Below are 18,762 nucleotides of genomic sequence, written 5' to 3'. Positions count from 1 at the left end.
TCTTCAGCAACGGTTGCTACCTGAAGGGCTGTTAACCACAGCCTAGCTGAGAAGAACAAACTGTACAGGTACAGAACAAAAGAAGTATAGGCCAAAGGAGAAGTTGTAGTTCAACCAGCTTGATGATTGACATTTTATAAGTGAAGCACTTTCATGGTGAGTCCTTGCAGTAGTCAGCACTGCATCCCTTACCATTTTCTGCTAGCTCTACCCTAGGTTTGCAGGCAACTTGAGGGAGATCTTTCTTCCTTCTGATTTCTTAAGAGCTATGTAGTTAAAAAAGAAAAAAGAAGAGTTGTTGTAACTGCTTTCATTAAGATGTTTAAATTTAGAGTGACAGATTACTGAATGGGGACAAGTGGCAGAGATGTACTTGAAGGGCAGAGCTACTTGTAGCTGCAGCAGAGGATCAAAAACAGACATGGTCCTGTCAGGTCCCTGGTGTGGGTTATGTTGCTTCAAAAATGTTTGCCAGGATGAGAAGGGGACATCTCTGCTGTAGGGATGAGCACATGGGATTGGGAGTGCTTATTTTTGAAGGCTGTGCCAATGGAGTATTATTCAAACTGGATGTTATGTTTGGCTATGGGGAGCAGGAAGCCTTCTGGTTGCTTCTTGCTCTTCTTACCTCCTGTGAGGGTATTTTGATCGTTCAGGAAGCTGGTACAAGGAACTTGCTGTGCTGGGGAGGAGAACCCCGCAGAAGAGATTTCTCTTATTTGGTTGCTGACAAAATGGAGAAGCTTCATGAAGATGGCAATAGTAGCTGAGGTGAGTGCTATTGAAGAAATGTGTGTGGAACCACAGTATCAGTGAACCACCTTATTTGTTTTCATGTACATTATCTTGTGTGTTTTGAATCAAGAATGAGGCTGTTTTGGCTGGATCTGATACTTGTTGTGGCTTGTAACTGTTACTGTAGAAACTCTACTTAAGCTGCAGTTAAACTGGCAGTTTTACAACTGTGCTTCAATCCTTTCCTGAACAAGAAAAAATGAATGCTTTTTTAATAAAATACCTGATGCATGCCATCAAATGGACTAGACTCAATTACTTCTTGAGTTTTTTTTTACCAAGTTCTTGTGTTCCACCTTCCAGCTTTTGTATTGTAAGTGAATCCATTAGTCCCTAAAAGCATTAGAAATGTTGTTAGCAATTGGTTCTACAAAACTCTGTTATATCAAAAAGCAAAAGCTGCACAGGGGAAGCGTGCTGCTGTGTAAGAACAAAAAGATACGCAGGAAGGATGGCTCTCAGAACAAAGTAATGAGAGTATATTGAGGAAATTCTTTTGAATGCATGGTAATATTTGAGTGGCGTTTTTGGTCACAGGGGAAAGACTGCAGTGGAAGTACTTGAGATTCTGTCAGCAAATATCTCATAAAGGCATGTGCAGGAAGGAATATGATAATGCAGGAACACTGAAGGACTGAGGAATGATGTCTTTAATGGTTGTAAGCAGCAGAAATAGTGCAAGAAGAAACTAACTGTACAGTGGCTGACCAGTAGGATCACATGTTGACTGCAGCCACAATAAGACTATAGAGACAACCTGTGAGCTGACTTAGGAATGGAGTCTATTCTCATTGGAAGGCCAACTGGTATGTGGGTCCAAGATTTTCAGTCTCCTTTGTGATCTGGAATTATTGTTTGGCAAACCGTTAAGTAGAGTCATCACCAGAGGTTTCTGTTCCTGGTAAAGCTGTGGGATTTAATGAGGGAACATAGGCTGTGATCAAAAGGGTGCTGTTTTTGAAGGCAAAATGCAAATGGCAAATTGTGGGGGGGGAAAAAAAAAAGACAGGTGTTGCTTGCTTGTTTTATCAAAGTAGATAGAAGCAGAGCATAGTGTTTCAGATGGCCTTATTAGTAACCTTGTACTCTCAGAGGAATTGTACTGAATGTGAACGGTGAGTTGGATTTATACCCACTGTTGTGTACAGGAAGCTCCCAGATGCTCATTTAGAGTGAATGGCTCTCTGTGAAATAACTGGGCTTGGAAAAGAGGGAAAACATCTTCGATAGGAGACTGTAGGGTATATCCCACTGAGATGGTACTTGATGTGAGGCAGCAGTGCTGAAATCTGGAGACAGATCTTCCATATGGTGGGGGTTTGAGCCAAGATTTCCCTGCCTTAGTAGACTTGCTAATTTGAAACAGCATCTTGTGTTCTAAGTGGGTCATAGCTCAAGCAAGAGAAGGAATTCCCTTTCGGAATGGAACAAGGATCTTTATGGGGAAGTCTCAAAGAACAAAAGAACAGAACTATAAATTGTGAAAACTGCACAGGTTACCTGCTGTTTCTCACAAAGAGCACCAATGCCATTGACAGATCGGCTACTTGAATAAAAACATTTTGAAATACAATACATAAAGATTTTTACCTTTGTTCCACTGCTGCCTTTTCTGTGCAGGAAGAAGTCTCTGCCAGAGTAGGTGACTGAGGATACCTTTCATGTGTACTGCTGCTGTGAAGGATGGGCAGCTGGAAGTTGCTGCCTGACAAGATAATGTAATGCTGTCTAGAACTTGGGTAGATGTGATAAAGCCTAATCTGTTTACTTCCTTCTCTTTAAAAATAAAAAAAAGTTGTTCATCAAAACAAAAGTTGTATTTTGAAAGTCTTTTAGATTCCTCAAAGTGTAACATGATGTTACGTCAAAGTAACATGCAGTTATTCTAGATGGGCTAAAGTGAACTCTTCTAACTTTCTCTGTAAGTAGCCATGTTTATACCTAGCTACTCTGTTCAGTGATATTGATAAAGATCTGATGAATGGGATTTTTGATATATTTTTTTTTATCTTTAACTTTATTCTGGTCTGAATTGCACTAATGTTCCTTTCAAGTGAATTTCTAAAAATAAGAAGTCTTAAGAATACGAGCAGTTATTTTGTATGTCAGTTCTTGCTGATTTTGCTAAAAGAAGCATTTTGAATTGAACTTACGGAATGTCAAGGAAGTCTGCAGTGAGAATATCATCAGTCAGAATAGGCTTGCAACAAACTGGTAGGTGCTTGCAACCAACTGGAAGGACTAGTGATGAATAGAGATCATATATAAAAATATAAAAATATTTAAGTTGCTTGGGAGGAATTTCCTGTTATGTGTGGTGTTATACTAGTGTGATTTGGTTAGTCTGTGTTGTTTTAAGTGCTGGAACATCTTTGATATTCTTCTGAATAAAATGTGCTGATGTCCAACATCTCTGTTCATAGTCTGACCTGTTGTTACCTCAGATGATGTAAATTAATTGTTTCTGGGATGTGAGCTGGTCATATTCTGCTCTGAATTGCTTTGCTGATCGTAAAAAGTCTACTTTGAACACCATAAAGATAGTACTGAAAAGGTGGCTTCTTGGTGTTTGCAACTGCTAACGTGCTTCTCAGAGTTTTCTTCTTTTCTCTAGGGTGTGCGTATCTCCAAGGCTACATGCTATTGTACTTTATTTGGATATAATTATTCTAACTTGTGCTCCCGTTACCCAGAGGACATGATGAAAAGTAGCTTTTTTTCTAAAGCTCAGCATTATGAGTCTGGATAGGTCAGGAAATAAAAGGCTAGGACTGCTTCTCCTTACTGGGTATGCATAGTACTTTGTGAAAATGCAAGTGCTTTAAAATTCATGCTCAGCTTCAATAAAGGGTTCTCTGTGGTAGCTGGAACGCATGAGTTGATACAAAGAACATCCAATGCTTTTGCAATCTGGTTATATCTGCTTTTTCTTGCCTTTTTTGTGCATGTAACTGCTGATATGGCTTAAGTTCTGGTGTTTTTCTTTCCTATCTGGTAAATAATACTTTTCTAGTCTCAAATAATGAATAATAATATCGGTTCCTTGCTTTTGTACAGTACTAAACCACAGTAGAATCTTTCAGATATATTAGCTACATCTCACTATCATCTGTATATTTTATGTAACGGTAAAGCTTGATCGCTTGACTAGTTTGAAAATAAATATCAAACAGGATTCTGTATGGATTTGCATATGTGTCAGACAGCGGTATGGACAACAAGACCTTCAACACTTCAGTTGTTCAAAATTTCCCTTGTACAAAGACTGCATTTTCAGCAGGATAAGGAGGTGAAAGACTAATGAGATTATGCTGTGATCACTTCAGAGCCATAGGGCGCAATATGCTTCTAACTAGGATTTGCTTGAGTTCAAGGTACAAAATACTCTAGGGAAGTCTTCCAATATCCAGGCATCTGTGTGTGCAGTACATGATTAGATTTGAAAGGAGGCACAAGAAATGTTGGTGTATGTAAATTAGCAGAATGACTGACAGTAGTGCCTGTTTTGCTGAAATGCGTTTCATTCCTTCTTCACTGGAACCCAGTATGTTTGGTTTTTCTTCTTACAAATTTATATGATGTACATAGATGTATATCACTTCTATATGTTTATTTTTACATTTATACAGCTTTATCACTGTTTTTTACCTCGTCCTTTATTTTGTAAAATTAAGTTGCGTATTTGAAGTTTAGTGAGTGAATTCGTTCTGTATGAGATAGTCCTGGGTGTACTGTGTGACAGTGCTCTTGTGCTAAGCCCTTACGTAACATTATTTTATATACTGGATATTTTAGGAGCTGTTCCAGGTGTTCATGCTTTCGGGGAATAGATATTCAGTGCCTGAGTTTACAAAACATTAATAGTATCAGACTGTTCTGTCTATTTCTTGATTGTGATCTTTGCCCATCTTTTGGGTAGAGTCAGTGGAAGCAGAAGTAAAATATTAACTTCAAACCTGAGACTTAATTGCATATATTGAATGTTTGGCAGTTAAAACAAACAAACAAAAAAAACTTTTTTCCTTTTTTATTTTCAACTCCTAGGCTCTTTACCATGCTAGGAAGACAAGTGTTAACTTTTTTGGCCATCTAATGGACAAGTTATCACATCACAGCTGAACACTGAAGCAGGAAATAGGATGGCATTGGCTTTATTCCAGGGCTCCATCCAAATGAACCAAGTCCAATTTTAGCTGAGAAAAGGGAAGCTGTTGAGCTATATACCCAGCATACCCAGGATACCTGCCCTTATTTGTAAGACAGTTGGAGTTGGAACTGAAAGGCTACTCTTATCTCCACAAAGCTTGTACTAAATGCAACTAATTTCATATGGGAATGGATGCAAATTCTAGACAACATAATCTGTGTGGGTGTACATATCAGCTGGGTGAGTTGCTGCTCTGATGAAGTCTTTTCTGTGTGGTTTTCCTTAAATCTGTGAGAATTCTCATTTATAGAGAAGAGGTCTGCGTCTGTATGAGTATCATCATTCTAGAATAACTATCTTATTTCTGTACAAGAGGGAGGAGAGAAGTATGAATAAGACTGAACTGATCCTACAGCTTGTGTTTGCAGAGGTTTGCTGATGTTGTCCATTTTGTGATGAGGGCATTGAGTGCACCCTCAGTAATTTGCAAATGACACCAAGTTGGCTGGAAGTGTGGATCTGCCTGGGGGTAGTGAGGCTCTGCAGAGGGATTTGGACAGGCTGGACAGCTGGGCTGAAGCCAATGGGATGAGGTTCAGTAAGGCCAAATGCCAGGTCCTGCGCTTTGGCCACAACCCCAGGAAACACTACAGGCTTGGGGCAGAGTGGCTGGAAGCGTGCATAGAGGAAATAGACCTGGGGGTATTGATTGATGCTTGGCTGAACATGAGCCAGCGGTGTGCCCAGGTGACAAAGAAGGCCAGTGGCATCCTGGCTTGCATTAGAAACGATGTTGCCAGCAGGAACGGGGCAGTGATTGTCCCCCTGTACTCAGCTCTGGTGAGGCTGCACCTGGAGTATTGTGTCCAGTTTTGGGCCCCTCACTGCAAGAAAGACATTGAGGCCCTGGAGCGGGTTCTAAGAAGAGCGACAAAGCTGGTGAGGAGCACAGGCCTTATCAGGAGCGGCTGAAGGAGCTGGGATTGTTCAGTCTGGAGAAGGGGAGGCTCAGGGGAGACATCATTGCTCTCCATAACTACCTGAAGGGAGGTCCCAGTGAGCTGAGGGTCAGCCTCTTCTCTCATGTAACTGGTGATAGGACTAGAGGGAATGGCTTCAAGCTGTGCCAAGGGAGATTTAGGCTGGATGTTAGGAATTACTACTTCTCTGAAAGAGTGGTCAGGCACTGGAATCGGCTGCCCAGGGAGGTGGTGGAGTCACCGACCCTGGAGGTGTTCAAGGAATGTTTGGACTCTGTGTTGAGGGATATGGTTTAGTAAGAACTATTGGTGATTGGTTGGACTGGATGATCTTGTAGGTCTTTTCCAATCTTGGTGTTTCTATGATTCTGAGTATGTTTTGGTTCCAATTTCATACTGAACAGTCTTACTGTGCCAGGAGAAAGGCATTTTATTTTCCTCAACCTGTGAACTGAATCTGCTTACAGACAAGGCCAGAAGTACCAGGTTGTAAGCAATTGGCACTACACTCCTAGGTACAGGAGCTCCCACTTTCTGCTTCAGCAAGCCTGTGGTTAGTCTGCAACTGTCAATATGCAGTGCTGGTAGAACTGCTGTATTGTTGGGATTGTCTTCTGCCTTTGTGGAGTTCAGATAGCAGTAAAAGGCTACAGCTTTGTGAGGCAGACCTGGACTGTAAGCCCTTTCACAGTAGGGATTTTGCCTGTATGTCATGTCTAGTGTGAGGCGTTGTGGTTCTGTTCTGAAAATACTTGCTGACCACAGAAATACCACGTGGCCTCCCGGGAACGTTGTTCTTAGGCAGCAGATAACTGGAAATAATGCACCGCTGATGTACAATAATGCATCACTCCTATGCCAATACCTGATCTAAACCCTTCCTCTTCATGTAAACAACCCTCAAGTCCCATGATGCTTGTTTTGACCTGACCCCATTCTTAGAGCAATCTACAGTCTCTCTTGGCCTATTGCTTTCTGCTCCTCATGATCTTTTCTTCATGCTGCATTTGTCTGAGATGCCAGGTGTGCTTCTAATTATCATCATATCTCACCTCTCCAGCAGAATGAAAACTCCCACTTCTGAGCTCATGCCAGAAATAAATGAGTTATTAAGGCAGGGAGAAGAGATGAGGTACGGTGCTGCAGCTTCCTTGAAACACTGCTCTTGCATGGAATGTAGCTGTGTGGTTTGGCAAACTGGAGGTGCATGGAGAAAGTTGGGAGCATGCAGGAGGTGTGGCAACACCTATACCACCATGGTGGAATTTAGCTGTGTGTTCACTGTTAAATCTAAAGCTCTTGAGCCTGTACTAAGAGCTTTTCAGACTGAGTATTTCTCTTCCTAATCTGTACATTTGTGTTCTGGTTGGGGTGCATGTGTTCAGTTGATTGAAAAAGTGCTTTCCAGTGATAGTTTTTACTTCTATAGTATCAGTGTTTTATCACAGTTAATAGAAGAAATAGAAGAAAGTACTCATTTGTATATGTGACACAAGTCCTTGTTCAAGTTACTTCAGTATTGACTTCCTACAGTATTTTCAATTGCCTAATAAAAGAATAGTTAAAATCTAGATAATGGGCAAATTATTACTTTTTCAATATTATTATTTACCTATTTCTTAGGCACAAGTTCTGACTTGAAAAGTAAAACTGAAAGAAAGATATGTGGCCAGTGTGAAATCCAAGTTTACCTGAAAGCAGTACTGATGGTATAACCTCAACAGATTGGCTTATTCCACTTTTTCAGTCAGAATGTTTGTTTGAACTTTGTTTTTTTTATAACAATGTATAAATGCATCAGTGTGCACAAAGTCTACCTTGGTACAGTTAAAGGAGCAAGTTCAGTCTAGACCATCTCCTGCTTTGAAATCTTATTAGTTAAAAGCTTGATAATAATCCTGTTCTTCGTTCAGATTGACAATACTCAATTGTCAATCACCTGGAAATTACAGAATTCAGGAGAAACGTCTCTTTGAATTTAGCTTCTTGTTGGAAGGATCGAATAATCTTTAAAATAAAACCTCATTTTATATGTGCTGGAGGCTGAGTTTGTTTCATTCAGAATGTGTAATATTAAAACAAAGTAACTTCTTGGTTTTGTTTTTCAGAAATGGAGGAACAAAATGCTGGATCTGGGACTGAAGACTTTAAAGGATTATGGGATTATACATTGAAGAGCCAGCAGGCGGAATGCCTGAGTGACTGAAGAAAATGGGTGCTAATGCATCTAACTACCCTCACTCATGTTCCCCAAGGGTAGGGGGAAATTCACAGGCACAACAGACATTCATAGGTAACTTCTCAGTTATCTTGTTGCTTATGTAAATGGATTGCTGGATTATATATGTACCATAGTATTTGAATTTCTTGCAGTGACACCATGCAGTTCTAATTTTCTAGGTCATCAGCTTGTATCTGCTCAAGCTTAGTAGTGCATGAAATTTGGTACTGTCCAATATCTGTTTAGCCTATGTAGGCAATAAGTTTGCAACTGGCAATCTGCCAGTTACTAGTAAACAAATGTCAGATTTATAAATAAGTGCTTTTAGATAATTCAGCCATAGAGGGAAGACTAACAAGTTCAAAGAGCAGCTGCTGTCTGTTAGCAGTACCTTTGATTTTTCATTCTTCCTCAGATGCTCTGTGCAATGTTCTCTTAAGCCCAGAACCCTTCTGATCCTCAGTACTCCCTGTAGTATTGGTAATGTTTGTAGGAGGAGAGGAGATGACTTATTACCAGAAAGGTTCCTCTAGTAGTAAACCTGTTAAAGTAACTGGCAATCTTGAAGACAACTTTTTCTGCCCTTCCTGTGGAAGTTGGGATGAGGAGAGGATTATTGCTTATTTTCTTAACCACCTTATTTACAAGGAAGGGTTCTGCTTAACTAGAAACTTCACAAAGCTCTTAAGAAATTACTTACTCATCCCAGTCATAACTGGGGCAGCTACCAACTTTATATGCTGCTCAGTCTAGCCACGAAAAGACTTCAGTGTAGATCTCAGTACTGTCATGATATAAATGATAAATAGTTAAGTGATGAATCTAAAAGGCACTATTTCAAAAGACAATCTTTTTTTAAAAGAAAAACAAAAAGCCACCCTGACAGGCTGAAGAATGATCTTTGTTGTAAATAACATGAATACTTTATAAATACTTTTCTCCTTTATGCGTTGCCTTGCAACAGTGTATCAGTACTTAATAATATGCAGTGACTCTTCTTAATCACCGCTGAAAGAATTGTGGCATCCTTAGCAGAGAGAAATTTACTTGCTTTGTAACTTGTGTTTTGTTTTATCATCTCAGCCTTTGTATCATTACAAACTTTTAGAGATCTGAGTAGAGGACAGCACACAAGCTATTTTATATTTATGTTATATGAGAACTTCTGCTCTGGACAAAAAGCTGCATATGTGTGCTTGTGCTGAGTCAAGGAAGAACTTAAGGCTTTATGTATCTTCAGTGTATTGTAACTAAGAGTAGTAAAATGCTTGTCCCAATTGTTACGTACATTATTTCTAAAATCACAGCCAAGACTATTGCTGAAGTTGATCTACCTTTGTATTGAAGAGAAACCCCATGCAGTTCCAAACAGCTCTTACAAGGGGGAAGTTCCAAAGGTTTTGTTAAATTGCATAGCAAATTTGTCTGTTTGTACATGGAAGCTTTTGGTAATGCTCCTCAGTATTAAACCCCAGATAGAAACCTATTATTTAGTATTTCACAAAGCAATTCCTCAGTAGGTTACAGATCTATCTAGAGTCTTTTTTTGATAAAGGTCTAAGAGCATGTTGTTGTTTCCTTTCAGGCAATGAAAAATGAGTGTTCTGATTCATTAAAATAATAAAACAAAAATTCTTCATGGGAATTTTCTGATGCTACGGTGGCACTTCTGCACGTGCCCTAGTAAAGTAACTGCTCTTTATGTAACATTGGCAAGTATCCATTGTCCTGCTTTGTGGTCATTGGCTTTTTCTTGAATCTTGTTTGAATAGCTGGTTTGTTGTATCTCTCAATAGAAAATAGTTTTGTCCTAAAATTGGCTGAGATTTTAATCGCTTGTGAGAATAACCATGCTTTTTCTCTACATGAACTTTTTCAGATTCTTCTCTATGTAGTAGGCACTAGCTCTGCTTACTGCCCAAAGGCAGAACTGAAAATATGAGAATGGGTGTTGTAAGAGCTCAAAGTGCATCAATATTTCAGTTTTAGCAAAAGCTTACTAGTTGATCTCTTGCTGTTTGTCTACAGCATTCAGATTTCACACAATTTTCTAGGGCAGTACATCTGTTCAAGATGTTAAAAACTAATTATAGAGCTGTATTTAAAAATAAGTGTGTTGGCATGCGAAGGACTAGACAAATCCTGTTATTCATTGTCAAGTGCCCAAGTAGTTTCTCTTGGGAGTCATCTGTTTCTTGTAAGTATTATCTGTTCAAAACTAAGTATGATGTAGGGGCTTTTTAATAACACTTAATAGATTGCTACTTCTTATTATAGTAGTGGGCAGTAAATTTTTACTTCCTAATTCTAATCCTGCCTTCTGAAGGAATACAGGTAGGCCAGGAAGATTCAGAGTTTTCTTTGATAGATACTGAATCACCAGTTATTGATGTACTGGAAAGACTGTGCTGATGCATCACTACTTCTGCTTCTGGCAAAAAGCAGCTGTGGTGACAGCTGTATTAGCAGCAGTGCTTTATCTAATTGTAGGGGTTAACAGTGCTGTTTGCAGTAATTCTGAAGTGAAATCCTGAATGTATCCTGGGGTATGCAAAGGTTTGAGTGGTATTGTAGCATCTTGAGGTGATTCGAGCATAAGTAATACTTGATGGCAGCCTTCAGGGAGAAGAAATTGAGATTCTGGTGTCCTAGTTCTTGTTCAGCAGAACGTAAGGGAATATTGTACATATTCAGATTCACTGTTGGAATCCAAAATACTTAATAATGAGCTATTCCTCAGAACAGTGTCATTACAGAATGTTCGAAGTGTGGTTACACTTCTTCTGTGAAATGTAATCCATACTTTTTCAGTGGAGCAGAAATTCTAGGTTCATCTCAACAGGGAACTGATTCTCCTCATTTCTATTGTAATATCTAGTATATCATGTGGAGAGAGTGTTTATGGTAGATTTTGCAGTATGATCTCTTTGTCAAAGCAGTTCCGAGTTACTGGTATATTCCTTTAAATTGATTTGAATGTCTTGAAATTTCAGTGTTTAATGACACGTTGCTTGATTGAGCAAAACTTCATGTAGCATGACTGAAATGGTCTTTCCTCTAAGTCACGAAGGCTACTTCCCCAAACTTTCACTAAAAATGAATCTATTACATTGGGGTGATCTGGGGGAGTTTTACTTAAATTGATTTAAAAGTCAATGTATAGCTTACTTAAAATTATTGAGGTTTAAGTAAGATGAGAATCTACTGAAATCTTAACTTGCTAGATTTGCCATGTTCTCAAAAGAACTTTGAATTGTTCCTGTTATATTCCAGCTTCATGATAGTATTTGAAATAATGTGGTAACTAAAAGACCACAACACCTTATATACTTTAAGTGGCTGACCCATAACATCACCGCAAGTAGCATCACATCAGATCTGACTGAAACATATGGACCAGAGAGAAGTGGCTGAAAGATACAGAAGACCACACAGACTATGTGGTGGTTGCATGTGCTTTAATCTTAAACACTTCAAAAAGTGAACAAGTAGTACAATTGTTCAAGTTTATTAGAAGGAAAAAAAAAAAAACTATTGCCTGTTGCCAACAGAGAATTTGACAAATATATTTCGATCTAAATCAATTACAGTGTTATTTATACCATTTGCAAATGTCTTATTTTCTTACATTGTCTGGAAGTTGTTGGTTTGTACTTTTTTTTTCCTCCCTGTAAAGTCTGAGTCTTCCACCATCTGGTTTCAGTGAAAATTCTGGAATTTAAACGAGAAAATAGCCCTGTAATGAGTCACACTTCTTTTTAAACTGCAGATTTTTAACCACCTTAATAAAAATTCAGTTTTAGTAACAGTGTGGTGTTGTATGTCCTGCTAGCATTGAAGCATCAGCGGAGGGTTCTTCTAGTAGAACAGGTCAGATGTGTAATGCAGATTATGTTGGGGGGAAGTCTATTTTTTTTCATTACATGTTTAGATCACAACATGATTTACGTGTAAATGAACGCTGAAGAAGAATTTATGTGCATTCTTTTAATTGCATAATGTTCCATTCAAAGCAAATCTTTGACAACAGTAAGGTTTAGGTGTTCCCTATTGTCTAAAATGGAGCTCAAACACAAACTGGAAACTGCTCTGTGAAAGGAGTCCATTTTGTGTTTTAACTTTCAGCATTACTTGATAATGCACAAGATTTCTATTTCGTTGTTAAAATTTGGACTGACATTTGATTTATTGTATTTAATTTTCCCAACCACTTTAGTATTGTATTCTCTTACTTTGTTTTGCAGTATTTTTTCTCTTGTTACTGTATTAGGTATCTAATGCCAAGTGTGTTTTTCTGGTTAAAATTATTCTTAATGTTAGAAGAACTGGATTTGGAAAGCACTTTGAAAGTTGGGGGTGCTATTATTTCATTAAGCTTTAAAAAAAAAAAAAAAAAACTGTATTTCTTGCTTCTCCTGGAGTTAATACAATGAAACTTGTGATATTATGAGCACAATTCTCTCTTCCTACTTTGGTAAGCACGTATGTGCCACAGAACTGCATCAATTGGCACTGCCGGGCTCTTCTAATTGAGAAAATTACAAGTTTTAATAATAGATTATTTAGTAGATTTAATAGTAAACATCGACTTTATAATAATAAAAACAAGCTCAGGCTTTCAAATTGTTTGAATTATCTGATGTGAGGGGAAGGAAAAAACTGCATAACTTTCAGATACTCTGATGAACTGTTTGAGTATGACAGACCTCTCTTTTAAGTTTAAGGAATAAATGTTTTTAATTTTCCTTTCTTTTGCTTTCAGGAACATCATCCTATTCTCATCAAGGTTATGGCTGTGAATCAAAGCTCTATAGCCTTGACCATGGCCATGAGAAACCTCAAGACAAGAAAAAGAAAACTTCTGGCCTTGCCACCCTCAAAAAGAAATTCATTAAGCGTCGGAAATCCAGCCGATCTGCTGATCATGCCAAGCAGATGAGAGAGCTCCTCTCAGGTTGGGATGTCAGAGATGTTAATGCATTAGTAGAGGAATATGAAGGGACATCAGCCTTAAAGGAACTTTACCTACAAGCTAATTTGGCAAGACCTGAAGCCAGGACGCTACAAAAAGACATGGCTGAACTTTATCAGTACAAATATTGCACCGATGTAGACTTAATATTTCAAGAAACTTGTTTTCCTGTGCATCGTGCAATATTAGCAGCAAGATGTCCGTTTTTTAAGACGCTGCTTTCTTCCTCACCAGAATATGGGGCAGAAATAATAATGGACATTAACACAGCTGGCATAGATATGCCTATGTTTTCAGCTTTGTTACACTACCTTTATACAGGAGAGTTTGGCATGGAGGATTCAAGATTCCAGAACGTTGATATTCTTGTGCAGCTTAGTGAAGAGTTTGGAACACCAAATTCATTAGATGTTGATATGCGTGCGCTGTTTGATTACATGTGCTATTACGATGTGGTTCTTAGCTTCTCCTCCAACTCTGACTTGGTTGAAACTTTTGGTGGAAGTCAGAACTGTCTAGAAGAAGAGCTCAGAGCTCACAAAGCTATTATTTCATCACGATCGCCGTTTTTTCGTCACTTGCTGCAGAGGAGAATACGGACTGGTGAAGAGATCACAGACAGAACTCTACGAACTCCAACTAGAATTATATTGGATGAATCTATCATACCAAAAAAATATGCTAAGGTCATCTTGAACTGTATGTATACAGATGTGGTGGACCTCTCAGTTTTGCACTCAAGCCCTTCAGTGGGCAGCTTAAGTGAAGTTCAGGCTCTTGTTGCAGGAAAACTAAACATGACTAGGGCTGAAGAAGCTATGGAGCTTTACCACATAGCACTGTTCTTGGAGTTTAACATGCTTGCACAAGGTAGGTAGTACTGTCCTTTCTGTGGAATAAATGATGTTATTAGAACAGTTTTTTATCTTGCAGCTCACAGAGTCATAGAGTGGTCTGGATTGGAAGGGACCTTAAAAATTATCTAGTTCCAACCCACTTACTAAGGGCAAGGATGCCTTCCACTAGGGTAGTTTAATCATAATTAGGTTAGATATTAACTTCAAGAAGATGTTTATGTTAAATTATTGAAAGTAATTAGGTCGTGAACTTCCACAGTAGTTCAAACAGTAGCTTAAAAAATAAAGGAAAGAAAGAGATATTTTTTTCCCCACCTTTTTCCATTTGAGCAAGTCTATTTTCTTCTTACCTATGTAGCAGCCAGTGAACTGTCAGTGGCTAGTCTTTGTTTTGCCTTCCAGTAATTATCTCCTTTCTTCAGGAGTAGAGGCAGGATGTACTGTGAGTATTATGCTTGTATACCTCTTGGCTTAAGAATGGCAAGAAAGTGAGATGCACTTGCTTCAGTCTCTGTGCTGTGCCCATAATCGGATAAAATAGCCTTCTGCAATGGAACTTGGAGTCCTATTCACTCATATTTCAAGTGCCTCTTCTTTTCAAAATGTGAATGCACGATAACTGTAGTCTTCCTTAATTAACATTTAAATAAGGAAGTATAAATAGAAGCTGTCTGTGGGATACAGGGAGTGTTTCTGACCTGATTGTGAATGCACCTCTATTAATGTGTCTCTTCCATGCTGGAATCCTACGTGTTAGCTGAGGGTGCTGTTGCTGCAAGGTGGGAAAAGCTGGATTTCTTTGAGCATCCCAACTAGCAGAATTAGTGATGTCTGTTCTCATTGAATAGTTCAAACTCTTTCTAGAGTAGCTTACCCTGTAGCCTGATCAGCAGAAGCTATCATTTGCAGTGTTTGTCTTCACGAAGAATTGAGAAGGCTTGAACAGTGTGTAAAATGCTAGCGTCTTAATCTGCAGTCTCTCATAGAGTGTGTATTCCTTTCTGAAAATAAGGTTCTTTACTCTATTTGTGGTTTAAAAAAAAAATACAGAATCATCCGTTTTCTTTTTGAAAGCCATTAGTTTAAGTCTTGCATTCTAACTGATTTGCACTGTAAGTACGCATAATGAGTCTTGCTGTCAGTGGTTGGCAACACAGTTGAAGAAAAGAAACTTTTCCCATCTGTGAGTTGGAGATAATACATCTGTGTTTTCCAGGGACAGAAGAAATGCTATGTGAGGGCTTTTAACTGCAATGAGCATCGTTATTGGAGTATGATATTTCAAATATGTATAGCAAGTCTTGATATTTCTGATCTTTATCAGCTTTCATTTACAATTCCTTTTCTGGGGCTAAATGAGGTGTGGGGCAGAGGATACAAGAGATCTTAAGAAAAGGAATTATTTAGTGTTGATACTAAGTGATCTTGCATGTTGACAAGCTGTAAACTTAAATTATTTCTTCTGTAGTTTGTGTCAAAGGAGGTACACCAAGCCTTCAGTCTTGCTGATTGAAGGTGACGTTGTAAGATTTAACTGTACTAATACTGAGGGACTCTCAGCTCTTGGAAAGTTGATTCCTGCGCGTAAGGGCTGGTGAGTTGCAGAGTCTGCAAAGCACTGGCTGGTGAGCTAATGCCTCCTGTGGTGCTTTGCTCTTTCACCTGTTGGTGTTCAGACAACTTAGTAGATATATGTAATGGGAGTTGCAGTTGCTTATGACTTCTGACCTTAGTGGTGGGGAATGATAGCTTTACTTTTGAGGTGAGAAACTGAGAATAACTGAGAAAAAAATGGGATTTGCTTGAGCTAGTTAAAGAAAATAACTGTTTACAGTAGATGTTTACAACTTCTAGCTATCAAATGGAATACTGTATTAACACTGCAGAAATAGATCATACTCTGTTACTTCAGCCTAACAGTGGGTTTTCCTAAGAGCTGTATCAAACTGTGAATTATAGAGGATGTGGGGAACTAATCAGTAACTTGTATATTCCCTTGAGGCTGGTGTTAGGAAACTAATTTTCACATGATGCTGGAAGTTGAAATAATCCTGCTGAAATAAAGCTGTCATGAAACAGAGGAGATTTGTTCTGAGGTATGCTGCCACAGGAGTGGGAATGAGGTGTTCTTAAACTTGATTTTTATTGTTGTTTGCCTAGAAACGCAGTGTTTAAATGAAGTGTGGAAGTGGCAAAAATTTTACTGTAGAGGAAATAATGTTAGATTCATTCCTATACAATATGAATTCATACTACTTGAGAGCAGGGTATTTGTAGATCAACTGAAAGCAAGAAAAGGAAAATGAGTTGAAATGGAACGTGATGTAAACGTACAGTTTCTCAGTATCTGATTATTTTGGTGCATGCCCTTACATAAGTGTTAAAAGGATTAGTGTGCTGGGGGAATATTAATGAGGGAATTAAACTGTGAATGAAAGCTGCACTGAGATGCTGAATAGTTATGCACTGTTTCATAAATGAACAGAGTATAATTCTCTCAGACTGGAAATCTGGACTGGAGCAACTGAGAAATTTGAAGGTGTTCTGAAGAAGCAGTGTAACTTCTCTCAAAACCAGTCAGTGCGTCCTAAGTCAGTACTCTCCATTAATGCAAGATCGGTCGATGCTGCTTTAAAATACATTGTATGAACCAGTGCTAACAAGGTGTTAATTTTTTCTAGCTGAAGGGTTTTTCCTCACCTTAAGGGATGCTAGTGCAGCTGCATTAGCACCTGCCGGTTGCTGGAGTTTGGTTAAGTACGTGATGGTAAGGGGTGAGAGACTCGTTATCCCTTGGGGAGAAGCACAGTAAAAGTGGGGAAGGATCAAAACTTAGCATGTTATGCAATGGTAGTAAACTCGGGCCATTTTGCCTACCTATCCACCCCTACAGTCACTGAGATTCCATTTGTTAACTTGAACTAATTACAATGTTATAGGTGAGTGCTGTGTTAGGTAGCTACAAGAAAAAGCAGCAAGCAGTCTGTAGGAAATCTGTACGTGGCAGTGAAGTCGGTATCCAGTAGTTTCATACTTCATTTGCTGAGTTCATGTTTAGATCATTGCTATTGAAAAGTAAAGAATTGTTATTATAGTCTCATAATTGAAATTAAAAGGACGCTTATTTGATCAGGAAAAACTGTATGCCCGCACTTGGCTATCTAATCACTGCTGTTAGCAGTTTTAAGCTGTTCCTCCTTTCTTATTTCAGCATCAGCATTTCAGCATGTATTCTAGCATCTTGTTCTCCCTTAAGAGTTGTAATACTGTAATACGAGTTGTAATTAATGTGAGGAGATGAATCTTCATCTCAGTAGTGTCCCTCTCATTCCCGGTGTTATAGCTAGCATACTTTGTGCTAGAAGCTGTAACTCAGACATCTGACTTCTAGACATTACACAGATGATGCTGTAAGAGGTAAAATTGTTGGAGTCCACTGAGCAGGCAGTTCTCATGAAGTCTCTCATCTTGGTCCTCTGATAGTGCTTTTCTACTCTGTGCTGCAGGCACCCAGTTTGACCCAAGGTCTGTAAGATCGGTCAGCTTTTGCAGTAGCTAATTTAATAAAAAGTCTTAAGTTTCTTCTCTAGATTTCTACATGTTCCCTAGCTCAAATTTTTGATTAGGCTCACTCAAGCTAGCCAATTCCAAATGTGCTAAAGCTTGTTTCCCTGGTTTCCTGGAAAATATTTGGGTCTCAATATATGCAAGTCTGGATGTTCTTTACAACTCATTTTACTCACTTTAACCCAGTTTTGGCTGGATGCTTGTAGCTGAGCATTAAGTGAAGTTGATATATTTTAAACTTGATCAACTTTTTTTTTTTTTTAAATTTATTCTAAGCAATTTTAGTTTCATTTGACTGCAGATTACTTTGTAAGTATCCAGATGTCATTTTTCATCAGTTTTAGCATCAGCTTTGACTCTATGTGAAATCTTCTTGCTCCTAACAGTGATAAAGGTGTGTTTTAATAGTTTCCCTGTGATTAAGTCATGATGATTTGGCTATGTGCTAAGAGTCTTTACTGTCAAAGTAAAGCAAGATTGTTTAAAATTTCTTTTGGCTCCACCTTGACTTAATGATCAGCTTAAACAGATCGTTTATCTTACAAAGGAAACTGAAAACAAACTAATGTGAATAAATGAACTAATCAGCAAGGATATTTAATTGCTAGATCTAATCTTAGCAAAACACATTTGTACTAATTACCCAGAAACTGTTATTAGAGGTTCTGTAGTATTTAACTATCAAAAAGTAAAGCTCTTTACTGCTTTTGCAGAGACTGTGAGGATTAGAGCCTTTTTCAGGATGCTTAATCACATCCCTCAGGAGAACGTTGCTGTTCGTCCTGTTTTATTTCTTTTCTCTCTACTTGTTACCTCGCTGCACTCTGAGACTGTACTGGTGATTGTTCCAATGCACTGGCTCACAAAATCAGATGTAAAATCACTTATCCATTCCTCTTCAATAGCACCATTATTAAAACTGGACCACTTCCCTAATTCTGTTTGCTGTGCATGGTGAAAACAATCTCCCCTTCTGGCTTTGCTGTGCTGCCACATCCACTGCAGTTTCAGAGAAGTTTGACTCAAGTATCTTAATTGTTGGTTATCTATGCTGAATGTACGAATCTTGGCCCTGTTGCTTACTGTCATGAGTAGTACTGTTGAGGTGGTGGCACAATATGACTTTTCTGTTGCAGATTCCTACAGCAGTAGTCGTGCCTGGGAATCAGAAGATAAAAGAAAATGCCAGAAAGTTTTCTAAACTAGTACAAAGTAAAAAGTAA

General features: G+C 38.6%; 1 protein-coding gene across 4 annotated transcripts in view; it reads left to right on the top strand.

Annotated features, from left to right (window-relative positions):
* BTBD7 (BTB domain containing 7) overlaps positions 1–18,762 on the top strand; it is a 50,943-nt gene that overhangs the window by 9,464 nt on the left and 22,717 nt on the right. For 3 of the 4 annotated variants that reach the window (XM_042866522.1, XM_042866496.1, XM_042866513.1), the window contains 2 exons: positions 8,031–8,215; positions 12,906–13,985. In XM_042866522.1, the coding sequence (XP_042722456.1) occupies positions 8,134–8,215; positions 12,906–13,985 (1,162 nt within the window). In that variant the 5' untranslated portion in view covers positions 8,031–8,133. Of the gene's footprint in view, positions 1–6,982; positions 7,055–8,030; positions 8,216–12,905; positions 13,986–18,762 lie in introns of all 4 variants that reach the window. The other variant, XM_042866504.1, reaches the window with a different exon arrangement.

This window comes from Lagopus leucura, unplaced genomic scaffold (genome assembly GCF_019238085.1).
Source record: "Lagopus leucura isolate 7727_CA_CO unplaced genomic scaffold, USGS_WTPT01 Super-Scaffold_1, whole genome shotgun sequence".
NCBI classification, from domain to species: domain Eukaryota; kingdom Metazoa; phylum Chordata; class Aves; order Galliformes; family Phasianidae; genus Lagopus; species Lagopus leucura.
The sequence above is the reverse complement of the archived record's forward strand: the minus strand, read 5'-3'. Positions and strand labels throughout refer to the sequence as shown.